The sequence below is a fragment of the Falco naumanni genome, chromosome 19 (genome assembly GCF_017639655.2).
Source record: "Falco naumanni isolate bFalNau1 chromosome 19, bFalNau1.pat, whole genome shotgun sequence".
Taxonomy (NCBI): domain Eukaryota; kingdom Metazoa; phylum Chordata; class Aves; order Falconiformes; family Falconidae; genus Falco; species Falco naumanni.
The window spans coordinates 4,082,911-4,098,702 of record NC_054072.1 but is presented as its reverse complement, the minus strand read 5'-3'; the positions used below and the strand labels follow the sequence as shown (position 1 = coordinate 4,098,702).

The 15,792-nt window shown below is 65.0% G+C and overlaps 3 protein-coding genes across 8 annotated transcripts; 2 read left to right on the top strand and 1 right to left on the bottom strand.

The window, feature by feature from the left end:
- Positions 1–55: 55 nt before the first annotated feature.
- Positions 56–2,628, bottom strand: PBDC1 (polysaccharide biosynthesis domain containing 1). 2 transcript variants are annotated; one of them, XM_040618268.1, is made up of 7 exons: positions 2,541–2,628; positions 2,392–2,457; positions 1,014–1,073; positions 775–915; positions 554–665; positions 240–369; positions 56–209 (listed from the first exon to the last, which is right to left on the bottom strand). In XM_040618268.1, exons 1-6 carry the CDS (start codon positions 2,556–2,558, stop codon positions 257–259), a joined length of 510 nt encoding a protein of 169 aa, XP_040474202.1. In that variant the 5' UTR covers positions 2,559–2,628; the 3' UTR covers positions 56–209; positions 240–256. The 2 variants fall into 2 exon arrangements, with proteins under 2 accessions (XP_040474202.1, XP_040474201.1); XM_040618267.1 differs by having other exon boundaries at positions 56–369.
- An 860-nt stretch (positions 2,629–3,488) lies between these two features.
- On the top strand, positions 3,489–7,748 carry NPM2 (nucleophosmin/nucleoplasmin 2). Of its 4 annotated transcripts, none has more exons than XM_040618349.1 (10): positions 3,489–3,673; positions 5,947–6,029; positions 6,132–6,217; positions 6,325–6,444; positions 6,533–6,626; positions 6,697–6,824; positions 7,095–7,123; positions 7,237–7,273; positions 7,475–7,545; positions 7,683–7,748. In XM_040618349.1, the coding sequence occupies exons 2-9, from the start codon at positions 5,966–5,968 to the stop codon at positions 7,517–7,519; spliced, it is 603 nt and encodes a 200-aa protein (XP_040474283.1). In that variant the 5' UTR covers positions 3,489–3,673; positions 5,947–5,965; the 3' UTR covers positions 7,520–7,545; positions 7,683–7,748. The 4 variants fall into 4 exon arrangements, with proteins under 4 accessions (XP_040474283.1, XP_040474285.1, XP_040474282.1 ...); XM_040618351.1 differs by having other exon boundaries at positions 3,489–3,809; positions 7,098–7,123; XM_040618348.1 differs by having other exon boundaries at positions 3,489–3,809.
- Positions 7,749–10,341: 2,593 nt separating this feature from the next.
- Positions 10,342–14,270, top strand: FGF17 (fibroblast growth factor 17). 2 transcript variants are annotated; one of them, XM_040618138.1, is made up of 4 exons: positions 10,342–10,377; positions 12,394–12,571; positions 13,648–13,754; positions 13,974–14,270. In XM_040618138.1, the coding sequence occupies exons 1-4, from the start codon at positions 10,357–10,359 to the stop codon at positions 14,268–14,270; spliced, it is 603 nt and encodes a 200-aa protein (XP_040474072.1). In that variant the 5' UTR covers positions 10,342–10,356. The 2 variants fall into 2 exon arrangements, with proteins under 2 accessions (XP_040474072.1, XP_040474073.1); XM_040618139.1 differs by having other exon boundaries at positions 10,348–10,377; positions 12,427–12,571.
- The last annotated feature ends 1,522 nt before the right edge of the window (positions 14,271–15,792 follow it).

Below are 15,792 nucleotides of genomic sequence, written 5' to 3'. Positions count from 1 at the left end.
AATCAAAGCGGATTGTTCCAGGGAATGACCCTTTCCACACCTGCAGCGCAAGGAATGAATTTTTAAATTTTTTTGTATTTTTTGTTTTTATTTTTTTTTAAAAGTATTTATTTACAGTCTGCAAATGGGAGTCTGAATTAGAGGAGGGGAGAAGGCGGGTATAGCCCTGCCCCCCCACACCCCGAGACCCTGCCAGCAGCGGGGCAGGGGGTTTTCTGCCCCTCCTGGGGCTCGGCACCGGGTGAACATCCCACCATCACCCCGACGCCGCTTCCTTGGCCACCGGCTGCCTGGCACTGCTGTAGACGACGCTGTTCCAGCCCTCTCTGTTCCGGGCAATTTCAATGGCAAAAAACTGGATTCTGGTGGCTAAAAGAAGAGGAAAAAAAACTTTTTTTTAAAAAAAAAAAAAGAGCAGATCTGTGGTTTGAACCTTCCCATTGCCTTGGGCGCCCTTTTTCTAGCAGGGATGGGGCCGGTGGCAGCCTGAGGGTGGCTCGCCGTGCCGTGCCGTGCCGTGCCAGCCCCGCACGGAAGAGGATGGTGTTCTCACCGAAGATGGTGTTCTCCTCGGTGTAGTCCTTGCGGCAGTCCAGGCGGAGCAGGGTGCCGTAGTTAAAATCCTCCACCACCCCCTCGAAGCGCAGGCAGAACGGCCGCCACTTCTAGGGAGGGAGGGAAACATCGTCAGCATCCCTGGAGCCCAGGGAGGGGGGGCGGGGGGGGAGCAAAATTCACCTGTCCCCTCCCCCCCCCCCCCAGCTCCCCACCTACCTCCTTGGCCGGCTCCGACTTCAGCTCTTCGGGGTCGAGCACGTCGATTTGAAGATCCTTGAAGGTTTTCCTGAACTCACCGTAGATCTGGTCATCAACTTTGGTCAGGTTTAGAAACTTGGGGTCGACGGAGGAGATGAGCTATGTGGGAAGATTAAAGATTTAACCAGTTCCCCACCCCCCCCAACAACAAGCCCCCCCCCCCCCCCCCCAACTCTGACACCCCCCCCGGGACTTACATTGAAGTAGACCTGGGCGTGCTGGTGGGCTCTCATGGCCCAGGCCAGCTCCACGCGGGGCTGCGGAGGCAGGAGGGGGGGTCAGGCAACGCTCTGCCTTTGAGGGGGGGTCCCCCCCTCCCCTTGGGGGTCAGGGGGCAAAGGGAGGGGGTGGAAGCAGAGATGGCTTGTGGGTGAGGGTCTGTGGCCAGACAGACCCCCGGCATGGCTGCGGTGGGGGTTCGTGGGTGAGGCTATGGACCTGCAGACCCCAAAGCATCCCATCTGCACGGGACCCCCCCCCAGTGGGGACTGGTACCCCCTCGGTGCTGGGGGCTCCCAGGACCGGGACTCCCGAGGCTGGGACCCCCCCCTGGGCTAGGACCCTCACCCTGCGTTGGGATCCCCCTGCTGGGACAGGGACCCCCCAGGACAGGGATCCTCCTCCAAGGCTGGAACCCTCCGCTGGGACAGAGACACCCCCTGTGACTGGGACCCCCCCAGGACAGGGACCCCCTTGGACACAGACCACCCCGGGCCATGGAGCACCCTGGGATGGGACTCCATGGGATATGGAAAACCCTGAGACAGGGACACCCCCCGCCCCCCCGAACAGGGAACCCCCAGGACCGAGAAACCCCAGGCTATGGACTCCCCTGGGACAGGGACCCCCTGGGACCGGGGACCCCCTGGGACAGGGACCCCCTGGGACCGGGGACCCCCCGGGACAGGGAACCCCTGGGACATGAACCACCACATGGAAGGGACCCCCCACGACTGGGACCCCCAGTGGCAGGGACCCCCCGGGGCAGGGATCCCCGGGGCAGGGACCCCCAGGACATGGACCTCCCCAGGACTGGGACCCCCCGGGCAGGGACCCCCAAGGCAGGGACCCCTCTTGGCATGGACCCCCCGTGGCAGGGACCCCCCAGGACTGGGACCCCCTGTGGCAGGGACCCCCCGGGCAGGGACCCCCCGGGCAGGGACCCCCCGTGGCAGGGACCCCTCAGGACTGGGACCCCCGGGGCAGGGACCCCCCGTGGCAGAGACCCCCCGTGGCAGGGACCCCCAGGACATGGACCTCCCCAGGACTGGGACCCCCGTGGCAGGGACCCCCCGTGGCAGGGACCCCTCAGGACTGGGACCCCCGGGGCAGGGACCCCCCGTGGCAGGGACCCCCCGTGGCAGGGACCCCCAGGGCAGGGACCCCCCAGGGCAGGGACCCCCCAGGACTGGGACCCCCCCGGGCAGGGACCCCCCAGGACTGGGACCCCCCGGGCAGGGACCCCCCAGGACTGGGACCCCCCAGGGCAGGGACCCCCCAGGGCAGGGACCCCCCAGGACTGGGACCCCCGGGCAGGGACCCCCCGGGCAGGGACCCCGCCCCCCCCGCACTCACATCGTTCCCGAAGGCCTCGGCCGGCAGCGACAGCGCGTGAGCGGCCGCGGCGGCCTCGCCGGGTCCCTGCGCGGGGAGAAGCTGCTGAGGGAGCGGCGGGGGGGACCCCGGCCCCGGCCCCCCGCTCCCCCCGGCCCCCCCGGCCCCACCAGTCCCGCCGCCGCCATCGCCGGCGACAGCGACAGCCCCGCGACAGCGACAGCGACAGCCCCGCGCTGCCGGAAGCGCCGCCGCGGCCCCGCCCACGCGCGCCTGCGCCCACGGGGGACCGGGGCACGGGGGGGAGCGGGGGGGCACGGGGGGTACGGGGGGGCATGGGGGGGGCACGGGGGGGCATGGGGACACGGGGGGGACCGGGGGGGGCACGGGGGGTACGGGGGAACAGGGGGACACGGGGGCACGCGGGGCGGGGGACCGGGGGGGCATGGGGGGTACGGGGGGGCATGGGGGGACCGGGGGGGCACGGGGGGTACGGGGGGGCATGGGGGGGCACGGGGACACAGGGGGGACCGGGGGGGCACGGGGGGTACGGGGGAACAGGGGGACACGGGGGCACGCGGGGCGGGGGACACGGGGGGGACCGGGGGGGCATGGGGGGTACGGGGGGGCATGGGGACACGGAGGGTACGGGGGAACAGGGGGACACGGGGCACTGGGACACGCGGGGCGGGGGACACGGGGACAGGGGGACAAGAGAGGGGCACGGGGACAGGGGGCACGGGGATAGGGGGACACGGGGCGGGGGGGCGCGGGGACAGGGGGACACGGGGTGTACGGGGGGGCATGGCGACAGGGGGACCGGGGCATGCGGGGCGGGGGGCACGGGGACAGGGGGACACGGGGGTGGTACAGGGACCGGGGGGACACGGGGGTTACAGGGGGGCACAGGGACAGGGGGACACGGGGGACCGGGGCACACAGGGTGGAGGGCACGGGGACTGGGGGGGCACAGGGATACAGGGGGCACAGGGACACAGGGGACCAGGACACGTGGGGCAGGGGGAACTGGGGTATGGGGCGTGCGGGGCAGGGGGACACGGGGACACGGGAGGACAGGGGGACACGGGGGACCAAGACACGCAGGGCAGCAGGGACACGGGAGGCACAAGGACACAGTGGGCGTGGGAACATGGGGACCAGGACACGCAGGGCAGGGGGACAAGGGGGGCACATGGAGCACAGGGACATGCGGGGCCAGCGTAGAGGGTGCCCAGCACAGGTGGCACCTGGCACAGCACGGGCACCCGTGGCACAGGGAAGTGGCACGTGGCAGGACACGACGGTCCGTGGCACGTGGCATCGGTACCTGGTGGCCCATGGCACACCCAGGCGGCCCGTGGCAGCAGTGGCGGGGCACAGGGACCCACGGGACACTGAGGTGGCACATGGCAGAGCATGGGAACCTGCGGCACTACAAGGTGGCACATGGCACACGGGGGTGGCACACAGCAGGGCAAGGTGACCCATGGCACAGGGGGTGGCACACAGCAGTATATGGTGACCCATGGCACGCAGGGGTGGCACACAGCAGGGCACGGTGACCCATGGCACGCAGAGGTGGCACACAGCAGGGCACGGTGACCCGTTGCACACGGGGGTGGCACACAGCAGGGCAAGGTGACCCATGGCAAGTGGGGTGGCACACAGCAGGACACGGTGACCCATGGCAAGCGGGGTGGCACACAGCAGGGCACAGTGACCCATGGCACGCAGGGGTGGCACACAGCAGGTTACGGTGACCCATGGCACGCAGGGGTGGCACACAGGAGTGTATGGTGACCCATGGCATGCGGGGTGGCACACAGCAGGGCACGGTGACCCATGGCAAGCGGGGGTGGCACACAGCAGGGCACGGTGACCCATGGCAAGCGGGGTGGCACACAGCAGGGCACGGTGACCCATGGCACGCAGGGGTGGCACACAGAAGTGTATGGTGACCCATGGCACGCAGAGGTGGCACACAGCAGGGCACGGTGACCCATGGCAAGTGGGGGTGGCACACAGCAGGGCACGGTGACCCATGGCACATGGGGGTGGCACACAGCAGGGCAAGGTGACCCATGGCAAGCGGGGTGGCACACAGCAGGGCACGGTGACCCATGGCACGCAGGGGTGGCACACAGCAGGGTACGGTGACCCATGGCACATGGGGTGGCACACAGCAGGGCACGGTGACCCATGGCAAGCGGGGTGGCACACAGGAGTGTATGGTGACCCATGGCACGCAGAGGTGGCACACAGCAGGGTACGGTGACCCATGGCACACGGGGGTGGCACACAGCAGGGCACGGTGACCCATGGCACGCAGGGGTGGCACACAGCAGGGTACGGTGACCCATGGCACATGGGTGGCACACAGCAGGGCACGGTGACCCATGGCACGCAGAGGTGGCACACAGCAGCGCACGGTGACCCATGGCACACGGGGGTGGCACACAGCAGGGCACGGTGACCCATGGCACGCAGGGGTGGCACACAGCAGGGCACGGTGACCCATGGCACACAGGGGTGGCACACAGCAGGGCACGGTGACCCATGGCACACAGGGGTGGCACACAGGAGTGTATGGTGACCCATGGCAAGTGGGGGTGGCACACAGCAGGGCACGGTGACCCATGGCAAGCGGGGGTGGCACACAGGAGTGTATGGTGACCCATGGCACATGGGGTGGCACACAGCAGGGCACGGTGACCCATGGCACATGGGGTGGCACACAGCAGGGCACGGTGACCCATGGCACATGGGGTGGCACACAGGAGTGTATGGTGACCCATGGCACATGGGGTGGCACACAGCAGGGCACAGTGACCCATGGCACATGGGGTGGCACACAGGAGTGTATGGTGACCCATGGCACGCAGGGGTGGCACACAGCAGTGCACGGTGACCCATGGCACGCAGAGGTGGCACACAGCAGGGCACGGTGACCCATGGCACGCCATGGTGACATGCAGACCCCCAAGGCAGGGCTGTGCCCCCCGCAGCCTGTTCCCCGAGGGCTGGGACATCAGGGGGGGACAGCAGCCCCCCGGGCCCCCTCCCCACTGCAGGCTGGGACTCACAGGGGTCACTCGGGGTACGAAGCTGATGCTCCGTTGTGGGGTGGCGGGACCCCCTGCCCAGCACCGCGGCACCTGGGTGCTGTGGCACCTGGGGCACGGCGGGGACCCCCACCCTGGGGTGGGACGAAGGGGCTGCTCGGTGGGCAGGGCTCCAGCTCACCCACACCTGGGGGGGTCTCATTGCCCTTGAGGGGCTGTTGCCATTTAAGATGGAAAGGGCCAGGGTGCTAATTGGGTGGGTGGGCAAGTGGGTGGGGGCTCCCCTGCCTCTAAAAGCCGCACGAGTGGTGGGTGCTGCTGGTGCTTGGGGGCTGCTGCTGCTGCTTGGTTTGGTGTTCTGGGGTGAGTTGGTTTTGGGGTTTTTTTGGTTTGGTGGGGGTTTTTTTTTAGTGCTGTGTTGCTCCTGTGGACAAAGTGATGGGGGGGGGGGGGGGGGGAAGCTGGGGAGACCCCTCCCAGGGGGTCCCTGCAGAGCAGCGCTGTGTTTCCCCAGGCTGAGGGATCCCTGAGCCATGTCCCTTACGGACAGCGCTGATGCTGACAGCAGATCTGAGAAACCCGTATCCCTGATCTGGGGTAAGTGCCCGGTCCCCCCAGCGGGTTCCCTAGGGGGCTGCCCCCTCCCCACCGCCACCCTCCCCCCGGGGTAGCCCCGCACCGACAGCCCCCCACCCGCAGGGTGCGAGCTGAGCAGCAAGCAGGACTCCTACACCTTCCAAGTGCCGGAGGAGTGGCGGTGCGAGCAGCAGCTGGCCCTGCGGACGGTAGGTGGTCCCTGTCCCACCCCCCCCCGGCAGTCCTGCCTGAGGGCTGTTTGGGTGCCGTGGGGGTCACGGTGGGTGGGGGGGGATGTTCTTCTCAATCCCCAAAGATCTGCCTGGGGGAGATGGCAGAGGATGAGTTCCACGTGGTGGAGATCATGCCAGCAGAGGAGGGGGATGCTCATGCCCCGGTGCCTGTTTGCACGCTGAAGCCATCTGTGCTGCCCATGGTGAGTGCCCAGGGTAGGGGCCTCGCTGCCGGGGGGGGGGGGCGGGGGGGCTGCTGCTGGTGGGTGCTGCCACCCTCCTCTCTTCCAGGCCACAATGGTGGGAGTGGAGCTGACGCCTCCGGTCACCTTCCACCTGAGAGCTGGCTCCGGCCCCGTCTACATCAGCGGGCAGCATGTCTCCAGTGAGTACCAGGGTACCACCGCCCTGAGACCCCTCCCCAGGGGCAGGGGCTTAGCCAGGCTCTCCCACAGTGGTGCCCAACCTGACCTGGGATGAGGAGGAAGAAGGGAAAGAGGAGGATTCTGGGGAAGAGGAACCACCAGAGTCCCCTGAGAAGCCCCCCAAGGGCCAAGCTACCAAGAAGGGCAACGCCGCCAAGGTAAGCACCCCCTCGGCTGGGGATGTGCCGTGCAGAGGGGTCCCTGTGCTGTGGTGGGGAGGGGGACAGGGATGCAGGTTCCTCTGCTGGGAGCTTCGCCATGCCCTGGTCGCAGGGACAGGCTGCTCTGTGGCCCAAACCCCTCTCTGTAATGGGGATGAGCTGTGATCTTCATCCCTGGGGAGGAAGAGTCACAGGCTCCGTAGCAAGTCCCCGTCTTGCCCGCACATGCCTGGCCCTGCTGTCTCCATCATCTCTCTTTCTCCCTAGAAGAGGAGGCTGGAGAAGGAGGATGAGCTGTGAGTATGATGGAGGGGAAAGCATGCCCCAGCCCTGCTGTGGAGCAAGGGGTCCCCCGTGCTGCTGGGACTCTGCACCCCTAATTTCAGCCCTGCCCTTCTCTCCTGAGCAGGAACAGCATCTCCCCTGAGGATCCCCTTCCCAGCAAGGTAGGAGCCAGCTGGGGTGTCCCTCGGCATTGCCCCGCTGCAGCCAGGTGTCTGGCTTAACGCTCCTTGACCCAGGGCTGGGAGCTCTTGGGCAGGGAAGGGGGCTGATGTTGGTGCTAATTGGCTGCTCAACTCAAAAAATGGGGGGAGAAACACAGGGCTGGGGGCTCCCTGGGCTCAGCCACAGCCCTGTCCCCACAGGGGCGAGGAGCCAGCCGGGGCAGGAAGGCAGCAGCAAAGAAGTAGCGGGAGCTGTGGAGGAACCTGGCCAGGTACGGGGCGGTGGGATGGGGTGGCTAAGGGCAAGGGTCCCTGTGGGGCTGGGAGGGGGCCCGTGTGTGCCCTCCTCTCACCAGAGTGGGGTCAGCTGGGGCTACCTGCACATAAACCCTTTCTCCTTCCCTTCCAGGTGCAGAAGAGCCTGGAAAGCTGCTGCTTTGGTGTTGCCCTTCCCCAATAAAGGCTGTTTTGCACACCTGGCTCTCCGTGCTGGGGTTGGATCCTGGCCAGGGGGCTGCTCCTGCCCACCCCCACCCCCCCCCCAGGGCTGTGCAGAGCTCTGTGCCCACTGCCCGGGCTCCGCTGCTCTGCCTGCCTTGGCAGCATCCTTCCCCTCGGGCTGGGGGGGCTGGCGGCAGCCCCCCTACCCACTGTCCTGCGCAGGGTAACAAGTGTTGCTTGTGAATAGGAGACAAAGGGGGATTACCGAGCAGCAGGGAGATGATTATAACCCATTGACCTGGCCTTGGTCTGGAGGCAGCAGGTATTTGTGGAGGGTCCGGCACCCCTCGGGAGCATGCAGGGGGCTGCTGTGTCTCAGATTGGCTCCGAGAGGGGAGCTGAGCCTGCCACAAAGGCAGGCTTTAGTCTGCTCCAGGTGTGGGGCACAGGGCTGGGGGGGGGGGGGGGGGGGGGGGGGCGATGCTAGGGCAGGAGGGGACATGGGGCCAGGTCAGCTGCTGTCTGCGGGGAGCAGGGTGCCCTGTTCAGGATGGAGCTGGGGAGCTGCTTTGCTGGGGAGGGGACAGGGCACGGTCCCCAAAGTCCCTTGCTTGAGGGCCACACGCAGGAGGCTTTGACAGGCAGCCCTGTCCCTTCAGCCTTTCCTCACCCTGCAGGGGCTGCTTGCACAAGCCAGCCCCCCCACTGGTGTGCTGACAGCTCCCCGGGACCCTCTGCCCCAAACCTGGGGGGGGACATAGCAGGGGTGATGATGGTTCCACGGCCATCAATCATCCCCACAGCTGGAGGGGCCCAGGCACAGCCCTGCCCTGTGCACCCCAGGGATGCTGAGCCCCAGGGATGGGGGTGGAAGGGGATCCCTGAGCTGGGGGTACCATGCTTGTGGTTATTGGGGGGCTGCTAACTGCGTTTTGGGCTGAATTCCTGGCCCAGGAGGTGAGAAGGCAGTGGGGGGGGTGTGTGTGTGGGTGGTGTCTAATTTGGGTTATTAGCACTGAATCAGGCCCCTCACCCTCCTGCAGGTGGGGGGGTGGGTACCCTGCTGCTCTCCATCGTGCCTTTCCCGTGGGGCCTGGTACCCCCTCCCTTGCCCTGATGGGGAAACTGAGGCACAAGCGTGGAGGCAATTGCTTTTTGTACTAAACCCCTTATCCCTTGTCCTGCCCACCCCCTATCCCCCCACGCAGGGCACCCCACAGTGGTGTTTTACCCCCCCCCAAGGCATTACCCCAGCTCCCTGCTGGGGTATTTATAAGGCACTTAGCACCTCCCTGGCTGAGCAAATGGAGTGTGGAGGGGTGCACAGCCTCCCCCTCCCGATGGGGTATTGATACCCGATGGGGCTAGGAGCGGGCAGGGGGAAGAAGGGAGCTGCTGGTGGGTGAGTGGGGGGCTGTGACATGACCCCAGAGTCCCCCAGCACTAAACCAGCTGGTTAAAACCCCCTGTGGCACTTTCCTTTGCGTGATGCGTGGACCAGGTGAAAGGAGGGTGACAAAAAGCATCCTCCATGCCAGCGCATCCCTCCCTGAGGCCTGGCGTGGCTTTCTGCACAGCAGGTACCACTCCTGGTATCATCACCATGCCCCGTAGTGTCACCCCCTCCATCTCCTGTGCCCTGGCATCCTCCTCGTGGGGTGAGGCAGGGGGCTTTGCAACCCCCAGGGATGGGGACACCCTGAGCAGCTGAGCCTCCCCCCCCCCTTGCCTCCCCGTCCCCTCCTCCTGCCCCGGCCCCTGCTAGGGCTGATCCTCCTTCCTTCCGCAGTCCCCGCTGCCTCCCAGGAGAGGTCCGGCCCCTCTTTGCACAGGCTCTCCCCCACCTTTAAAGGCTGCTGCTTGGTCCGTCGCCCACCCGCCTCCCATCCCCAGGCCGACACCGGGAGGGTGCTGCCGGCTCGATGGAGCGGGGGGCTGCAGATGCTGCCCTTGGTGGTGGGCAGCCCTGCCCTGCCTGCAGCCGCCTTTCCCGCTAGCTGCTGCTGGAGGGAGATGCAAAACTAGCCCAAGGACGGGAGGCTGATGGGGTGGGGGCGCAGGGGACAGGATGGATCTGGATGCCCCCAAGGCGTAGGACACTCGGTCCCCAGGGTGGGAGGAAGAGGAGAAGAGGAGCTGACCCCCGCTGCCTCCCCCATGCTCCATCACCGCTGCTGCTCTGCAGGCGTTGGCATCACACGTGGGCTCGCCAGCGCGGCGGCAACCTGGGGTTCACCCACTTTTTCCCTCGCCCACCCCAAGCGCAGGGATCACCCGAGGAAGGAGGGGACGGGCTGCTCCGTGGCTTTCCCTGCCCCGGCGGGGATGTGCCGGCGGTGAGGGAGGGCAGGTTTGCAGCCAGCCCTTGCGCGGTGCCTTCGTTTGATGCCGCTGTCTGGGGGGCTTCGAGGAGCGCCATGCAGCCCATCAGCCTGCAGAACCTCTCCATGTAAGCCCTGCGCACCGCTTGTTGCAATTCTTTGCAACCCGGGTTTATCAGTAGTTTATTCTTGGTGCCGTTAGACGCGGCTATTCCTCGGGGTGCGGGGGGGGGGCGAAGAGAAAACAACTAACCCCGAACAAAACACTCTGGTTTTTTCCCTTTCTCTTTTGTCTTCTGCTGCAGATGTTTCCAGCTCCTGATGTTCTCCTGTCAGACCCAGGTAGGTGGATGTATTTTACTAACCCCGTGGCACATCTGGCTGCACCGCTGAGCCGGGCTGGGTGAAGGCACCCGCTCTGCCATCCGCTGAGCTATAACCGTTTGCTTCAGGGGATGCCCTTTGCTCTGGCGGGGGGCTTTCCCGGGGGCCGAGGGGGTGCATGCCTGCCCCAGGTGGTACCCAGCTCCGGGGAGGGGAAGGATGCTGCCAAGGTGCCCGTGGGGTTGTGTCCGCACCGGAGCTGGCTGTGCCCATCAGCACTGGCCTTGGGGGCTGCGATGGGGAGGTGCGTCCTCCTCGGACCCCCCCCCCCCCAGTTTCCCAGCTCCTCGGAGGGCCTGGGCAAGGTCAGGGGGAAGCCCTCCTGGGGCAGGCGATACATTTCTCGCAGCCTGGCTCGGGGTGGGATGTGCCGAGTCCGTCAGCCTTGAGCTGTCGGCGATGGATGCTGCCCTCGCTCGCGCCGAGGCCGGCTGCTGAGGGGGTTAACGGGGCAGAGCAGGTTCTGGTCCCCCCACCAGGGTGGTGTGAGGTTCAACACCCCCCTCCCCTCTCCCCCAACCCTCTCAGGCTGCATCGTTCCTTTTTGTGCGCTTTAGAAAGACAGCGGCTATTAAAATGCACTGTTCCATATCAGCACCCTCTGCTCCAGAGCCCGAACAAAACCTCCGTAGCTGCCGGCCCCAGCAGCCTTAATACGTGCTCGGGACCTTTCTTCTTCCCCCCCCCCCCCCCCCCTTTTTTTTTTTTTCTTTTTCCCAAGGTAAATGCTTTTATTTCTTTGAAAATGAGAGGGGAAGGGAACTGCCTTTGATGGAGAGGGGCCGCCCCCCCAGCCCACCTCCTTGGCCAGCCCCAAAGGCTTTAAAGTAGATCCTGGCAGGAAATGAGTCCCCAGGAGCACACAAAGGTGGTGGGGGGCAGCAGCGCCCCCCCACCATCCCGCTGCTCCCCCCTGCAAGAGCAGGCAGGGCCGGGTCCCCCCGTGCCAGGCTTTGCACCCAGCGGTGATGCTGCAGCCCAGGGGATGCAGGGTGGCAGGTCCTGGGCGATGCCAGCACCCCGAACTGGGCAACCAGACCCCAAATACTCCCCAGGTGCTCCCCCTCCCCAGAGCACGTCCCCTGCCCACAGCCCTTTCTGAGCTGGTTTTGGGGCTGGGGCTGGTGTCCCTTGGGTGGCTCAGCTGGCTGCGGTGCTGCCCCGAGCCCCGCTTCCCATTTCCACCAGGGATTAAACCAAGTTTTCTCTTAGACGCATCTTGAGAGGAGCTGGCTGGAGTCCGGTGCGGTGACGGGGGCTGACCACCAGCACTAATCCCCCCTCCCCAGCTCATCTGCAGTAATTAGATGCTCTTTGCCATACAATAACCCTTGTCTGTTTGTGTTGCCCCGTTAGCATAAGCCAGGGAGCTCTTGCGGGTCTGCGAAGTGTTTATTCCCCCGGCCCCAGGGGTGTGTGCTGGGGTGGACCAGGAGGGGACAGCTCTGCTCCCGGGACACCCAGCCCGGCTTTAGGTGGGTCTCACTCCCCCAGGAGGGACCCAGTGGGTTTTTCACAAGCTCAGCTCTTGCATCCCAGCCTGTCCCAGTACCTGCCTGGGAGCAGGGGATGCTACTGAGTGTCCAGCTGGCCCCGGGGCATGGCCAGGAGCAGCAGCAAGACCCCGCTCCCGGGGGAAGGGTCGCTGTGCCTGGAGGAGAGCATCCTTCCCTGCGAGACCCTGCATCCTCAGGTGAGGGATGCAAAGCCAAGTCTCTGCCTCTCCCCGCCTGCTGTGCCAGTCGCTCTGTGGTCCAAAGCATCTGCTCCGTGCCTTCACTGCTGCTGAAAGGGGACCAGCTTGGCTGGTGATGGCTGGGAGCCCTCCCTCGCCCGCAGACGGGGTGGCGGGTGGATCCCGGTGCCCCCCCGGGGCCAACCCCAGCCCTCCTGCCCCGCCGGGCTCCCCTCTCCATCCCCTTGCCATCGGCTGTCCAAAACAAATTGATTTTATTTTTCCCTTTGTAAACAAAGGGGGAGAATCAACCGTCTCCTAATTTTAACCAGTACGTGAGGGACCAGGGCGCCATGACCGACCAGCTGAGCCGACGGCAGATCAGGGAGTACCAGCTCTACAGCCGGACCAGCGGCAAGCACGTCCAGGTGAACGGCAAACGGATCACCGCCACCGCCGAGGACGGCAACAAGTTCGGTAAGGGGCTGGCGGCTCCACGGGAGGGTCCATCCGCGGCCCGGGACGGCACGCTGATGGAAGGGCTGGAAATGTTTCTTCCCCCAGGAATTTTGCAGGGGGAAAGGGGGCGTGGGGAGGTTTTAATTGCCCCAGCTGGTTGGTTTTTATACCCCCAAATCCCCCGGATAATTCCTGTGAGGGCACGGCTCCAAACCAGCCAGCCCTGACCTCAAAACTTCCAAAAATCATGCATTTCTTTGGCAGCCTGCAGCACTTAAGCCCTATATTTAGGGCTTTTGCTTTCTAATCTCTTCCTGCCGTGAGACAGGCAACTTCTTCTGGAGGAGAATCACCCGAGCCCAGCATCAGCCTCTTAAAATACCCACATGTGGTGGGCACCATGGGCAGCCCGCTGGGACAGAGTCCACTTGGGCCACAGCACCTTTTCCCCGGGGGGGGGTTTGCTGGGGAGTTCCAGCCTCGACGCCACGCTGATGGGCATCGCAGCCCCACAAAGGCCAAGCCGGCATTCCCAGCATCTAAAAGCTTCGGGAAAGGCTTTTCAAAGCCCGGTGACCGACGAGGCTGATTCACCACCTTTCCAGGTCTTTCCCTGAACTCTCCCTGCCGGCTCGAGTGCGGGACCCGCCGAGGTCATTGGTTTCAGTGTCGGCTTCCAACCTTTGCAGCCACCGCTGTGTTGTAGAGAAACAATGAGGACGAGGATAATTAACCCGCCGGGTGCTGGACTTGGTCTAGCCCTGGAGAACCCATTGAATCGCCGACAATGCGGATGTGCCGAGGCGGGCGGGGGGAGGAAGGGGCCGTTGCTCTCTCCGGCGCCTTCATCAAACACCCGGTTTGACTCTGCTGGGTTTTAACAAAAGCCCTTTAGCATCATGGCTGGGGAGCATCCCCCGGCAAGGGCTGCCCTGCCCCGGCTGCGGGGGCTCGCCATCCTCCTGGCCCCACCGGTGATGGGCAGGGAGGTGAGATGGCATCAGCGAGAAGGGGACAGGGGTGGTTTGGGCACGGGTAGCTGATTGGGGGGTGCCATGGCCCCCATGGGACACTTTCCCCTTGCTCCCTCACAGCCAAGCTCATCGTGGAGACGGACACCTTTGGGAGCCGCGTCCGCATCAAGGGGGCCGAGAGCGAGAAGTACATCTGCATGAGCAAGCGGGGCAAGCTCGTCGGGAAAGTGAGTCCCGAGCCCCCCGCGCTCACCCTCTGCATGTCCCCCATCCCCAGGGCTCAGCCCGGACACTGTGCTGAGCAGCTGGAGCCAGGATGCTCAGCCAGGCTGGTCCCCGTGTCCCCAGTCCCAGTGGCAGGGGGGTGGCAACACCCCTTGGGTCCCATCCCCACGCCTCCAGCCCCATCCCTGCGGGCGCTAAGGACCCCTCTCCTCCTCCCGCAGCCCAACGGCAAGAGCAAGGATTGCATCTTCACGGAGATCGTGCTGGAGAACAACTACACGGCTTTCCAGAACGCCCGCTACGAGGGGTGGTACATGGCCTTCACCCGCAAAGGCCGGCCCCGCAAAGCCTCCCGCAGCCGCCAGAACCAGCGGGAAGCCCACTTCATCAAGCGCCTGTACCGCGGGCAGCTGCCCTTCCCCAACAACGCCGAGCGGCAGAAGCAGTTCGAGTTCGTGGGCTCGTCCTCGCCCACCCGCCGCACCCGCCGCACCCGCGCCCCTCGCCCACGCACATAACGCCCGGCAGCCCCCGGACTCACCCCCCGCCAGGTTCTGCCCTCCTCATCCTCGCAGCCTTTGGCCTTGCCAGACTCTGCCCCTTCTCCCGGCACACTCCAGCACTGTTTCTTCCTCACTTCTCTAAAGATGCTCTATTTTTATACTCCTCTTGGGCACCGCAAATGGGTTGGGAGGTGCACGCTTTGGGCATGGTCACTGGTGTCTGTAACCCCACGCTGGGCTCCCTTCATCCTCGGAGCATCCCATGGGACCCACACTCACCATCCAGTGCCTTTGACCACTCCCCTCGGAGACTTGTCCCCATGCCACTGAGATCTAGGACCCTCCTGGACATGTTCCCATCCCCCACAGGCCCAAATGTCAGGGCCAGGGATGGATGGGACCGGCCAGGAGTCTGCGGGATGTCTGCGCCAGAGCAGGATGCAGAGCCCATCCCTGCGAGGGATGGCGTGGCACTGCCAGTAGCCAGGTGATGGAGAGCATGGGGTGTCAGTCTGTCTGTCCCTCTGTCTGTGCAGCTCTGGAGGGGAGGTGGGGGTGCCCAGGCATGCAGACCCCAGGGCCAGCACTTGTATCCCCGTGACCACGGGGTCTCTCTTATTTATTAGAGGGGAAGATCTGTGCCTCTCCTGGTGGGTGCCGGTGGTGTGGGGGCATGCGTGGGTGCTCACCAGGCTCTGCTGGCCAAAGAGAAACTGTCTTTTAGGTTATTTTTATTTTTCGATTGGTTGTTTGTGTGTTTTTATGAGTTCTGCTGTTTCCTTTACGAGTCACTTTTAGGCCTAAACAGTTAGACTTTGGAGTTTATTTGTGTAAAGGAGGAAACCCCGAGGCAAATAAAAGCGAGTGTCTAGACTGATGGGGCCTGGGGGAGTTTTCCTTCCCATTCTGAGGCTTTGCCACAGGCTCTGTGTCTGCTGGGGTGGGGATACAGGGTACCTCTTGGTACAGGGTACCCCAAGCTGCCTGGGGTGCAAGCACCCAGTGCTCAGGGACAGATGCTGCATGGCAGGAGGATGAAGGTGGCCACCAAAGGGGACTCCCTGTGTCCCCCATCCCTGTCTGTAACCCCCAGTTTGTGTCCTAGGAGCATCTGCTGCATCCTGGTGAACAGGGCATCACCCCCAGTGTGGTACCCACAGCATCACCCCCAGGGTAGTACCCGCTGCTCCCCTTGCTGAGGGCCACCAGCTCACCCACCCGATGACGGCCACCAGTAGGGCTGTCCCACCTGGCCCTGAGCTCGGTGCCCCCAGCCCGTGCCGTCCCACCCTCCCCGTAATTGCTTTCCCCTCTGACAAAGCCCTGGGAGGTGGCAGGGAGGATGTAATCCCTTAACCAGGGCTCACCCAGCCCCTACAAAGCCCCGCCAGCATAATGCAATGGGGGGAGCACGGCTGGGGGGGGGCGGGGGGGCAGTGGGGAGAAAATTATAACAGTTTGAGTTAAATGAAGCTTTAAAGCAGAAGAGAAATGCAACACCCAGCAATTACGGCCGAACAATGCGCCCGGCGCTGCC

Bases quoted from the DNA above. Each gene is read 5' to 3' on its own strand.
- PBDC1 (XM_040618267.1), bottom strand. The intron at 916-1,013 runs GTAAGTCCCGGG...CTTCCCACATAG, and splicing joins ACGCCCAGGTCTACTTCAAT to CTCATCTCCTCCGTCGACCC. The intron at 370-553 runs GTGAGAACACCA...CTCTTCTTTTAG, and splicing joins CGAGGAGAACACCATCTTCG to CCACCAGAATCCAGTTTTTT.
- NPM2 (XM_040618349.1), top strand. From the start codon at position 5,966: ATGTCCCTTACGGACAGCGCTGATGCTGACAGCAGATCTGAGAAACCC. The intron at 6,030-6,131 runs GTAAGTGCCCGG...CCCCACCCGCAG, and splicing joins ACCCGTATCCCTGATCTGGG to GGTGCGAGCTGAGCAGCAAG. The intron at 7,274-7,474 runs GTAGGAGCCAGC...CTGTCCCCACAG, and splicing joins AGGATCCCCTTCCCAGCAAG to GGGCGAGGAGCCAGCCGGGG.
- FGF17 (XM_040618138.1), top strand. From the start codon at position 10,357: ATGTTCTCCTGTCAGACCCAG. The intron at 10,378-12,393 runs GTAGGTGGATGT...TTGTAAACAAAG, and splicing joins TGTTCTCCTGTCAGACCCAG to GGGGAGAATCAACCGTCTCC. The intron at 12,572-13,647 runs GTAAGGGGCTGG...GCTCCCTCACAG, and splicing joins CGAGGACGGCAACAAGTTCG to CCAAGCTCATCGTGGAGACG.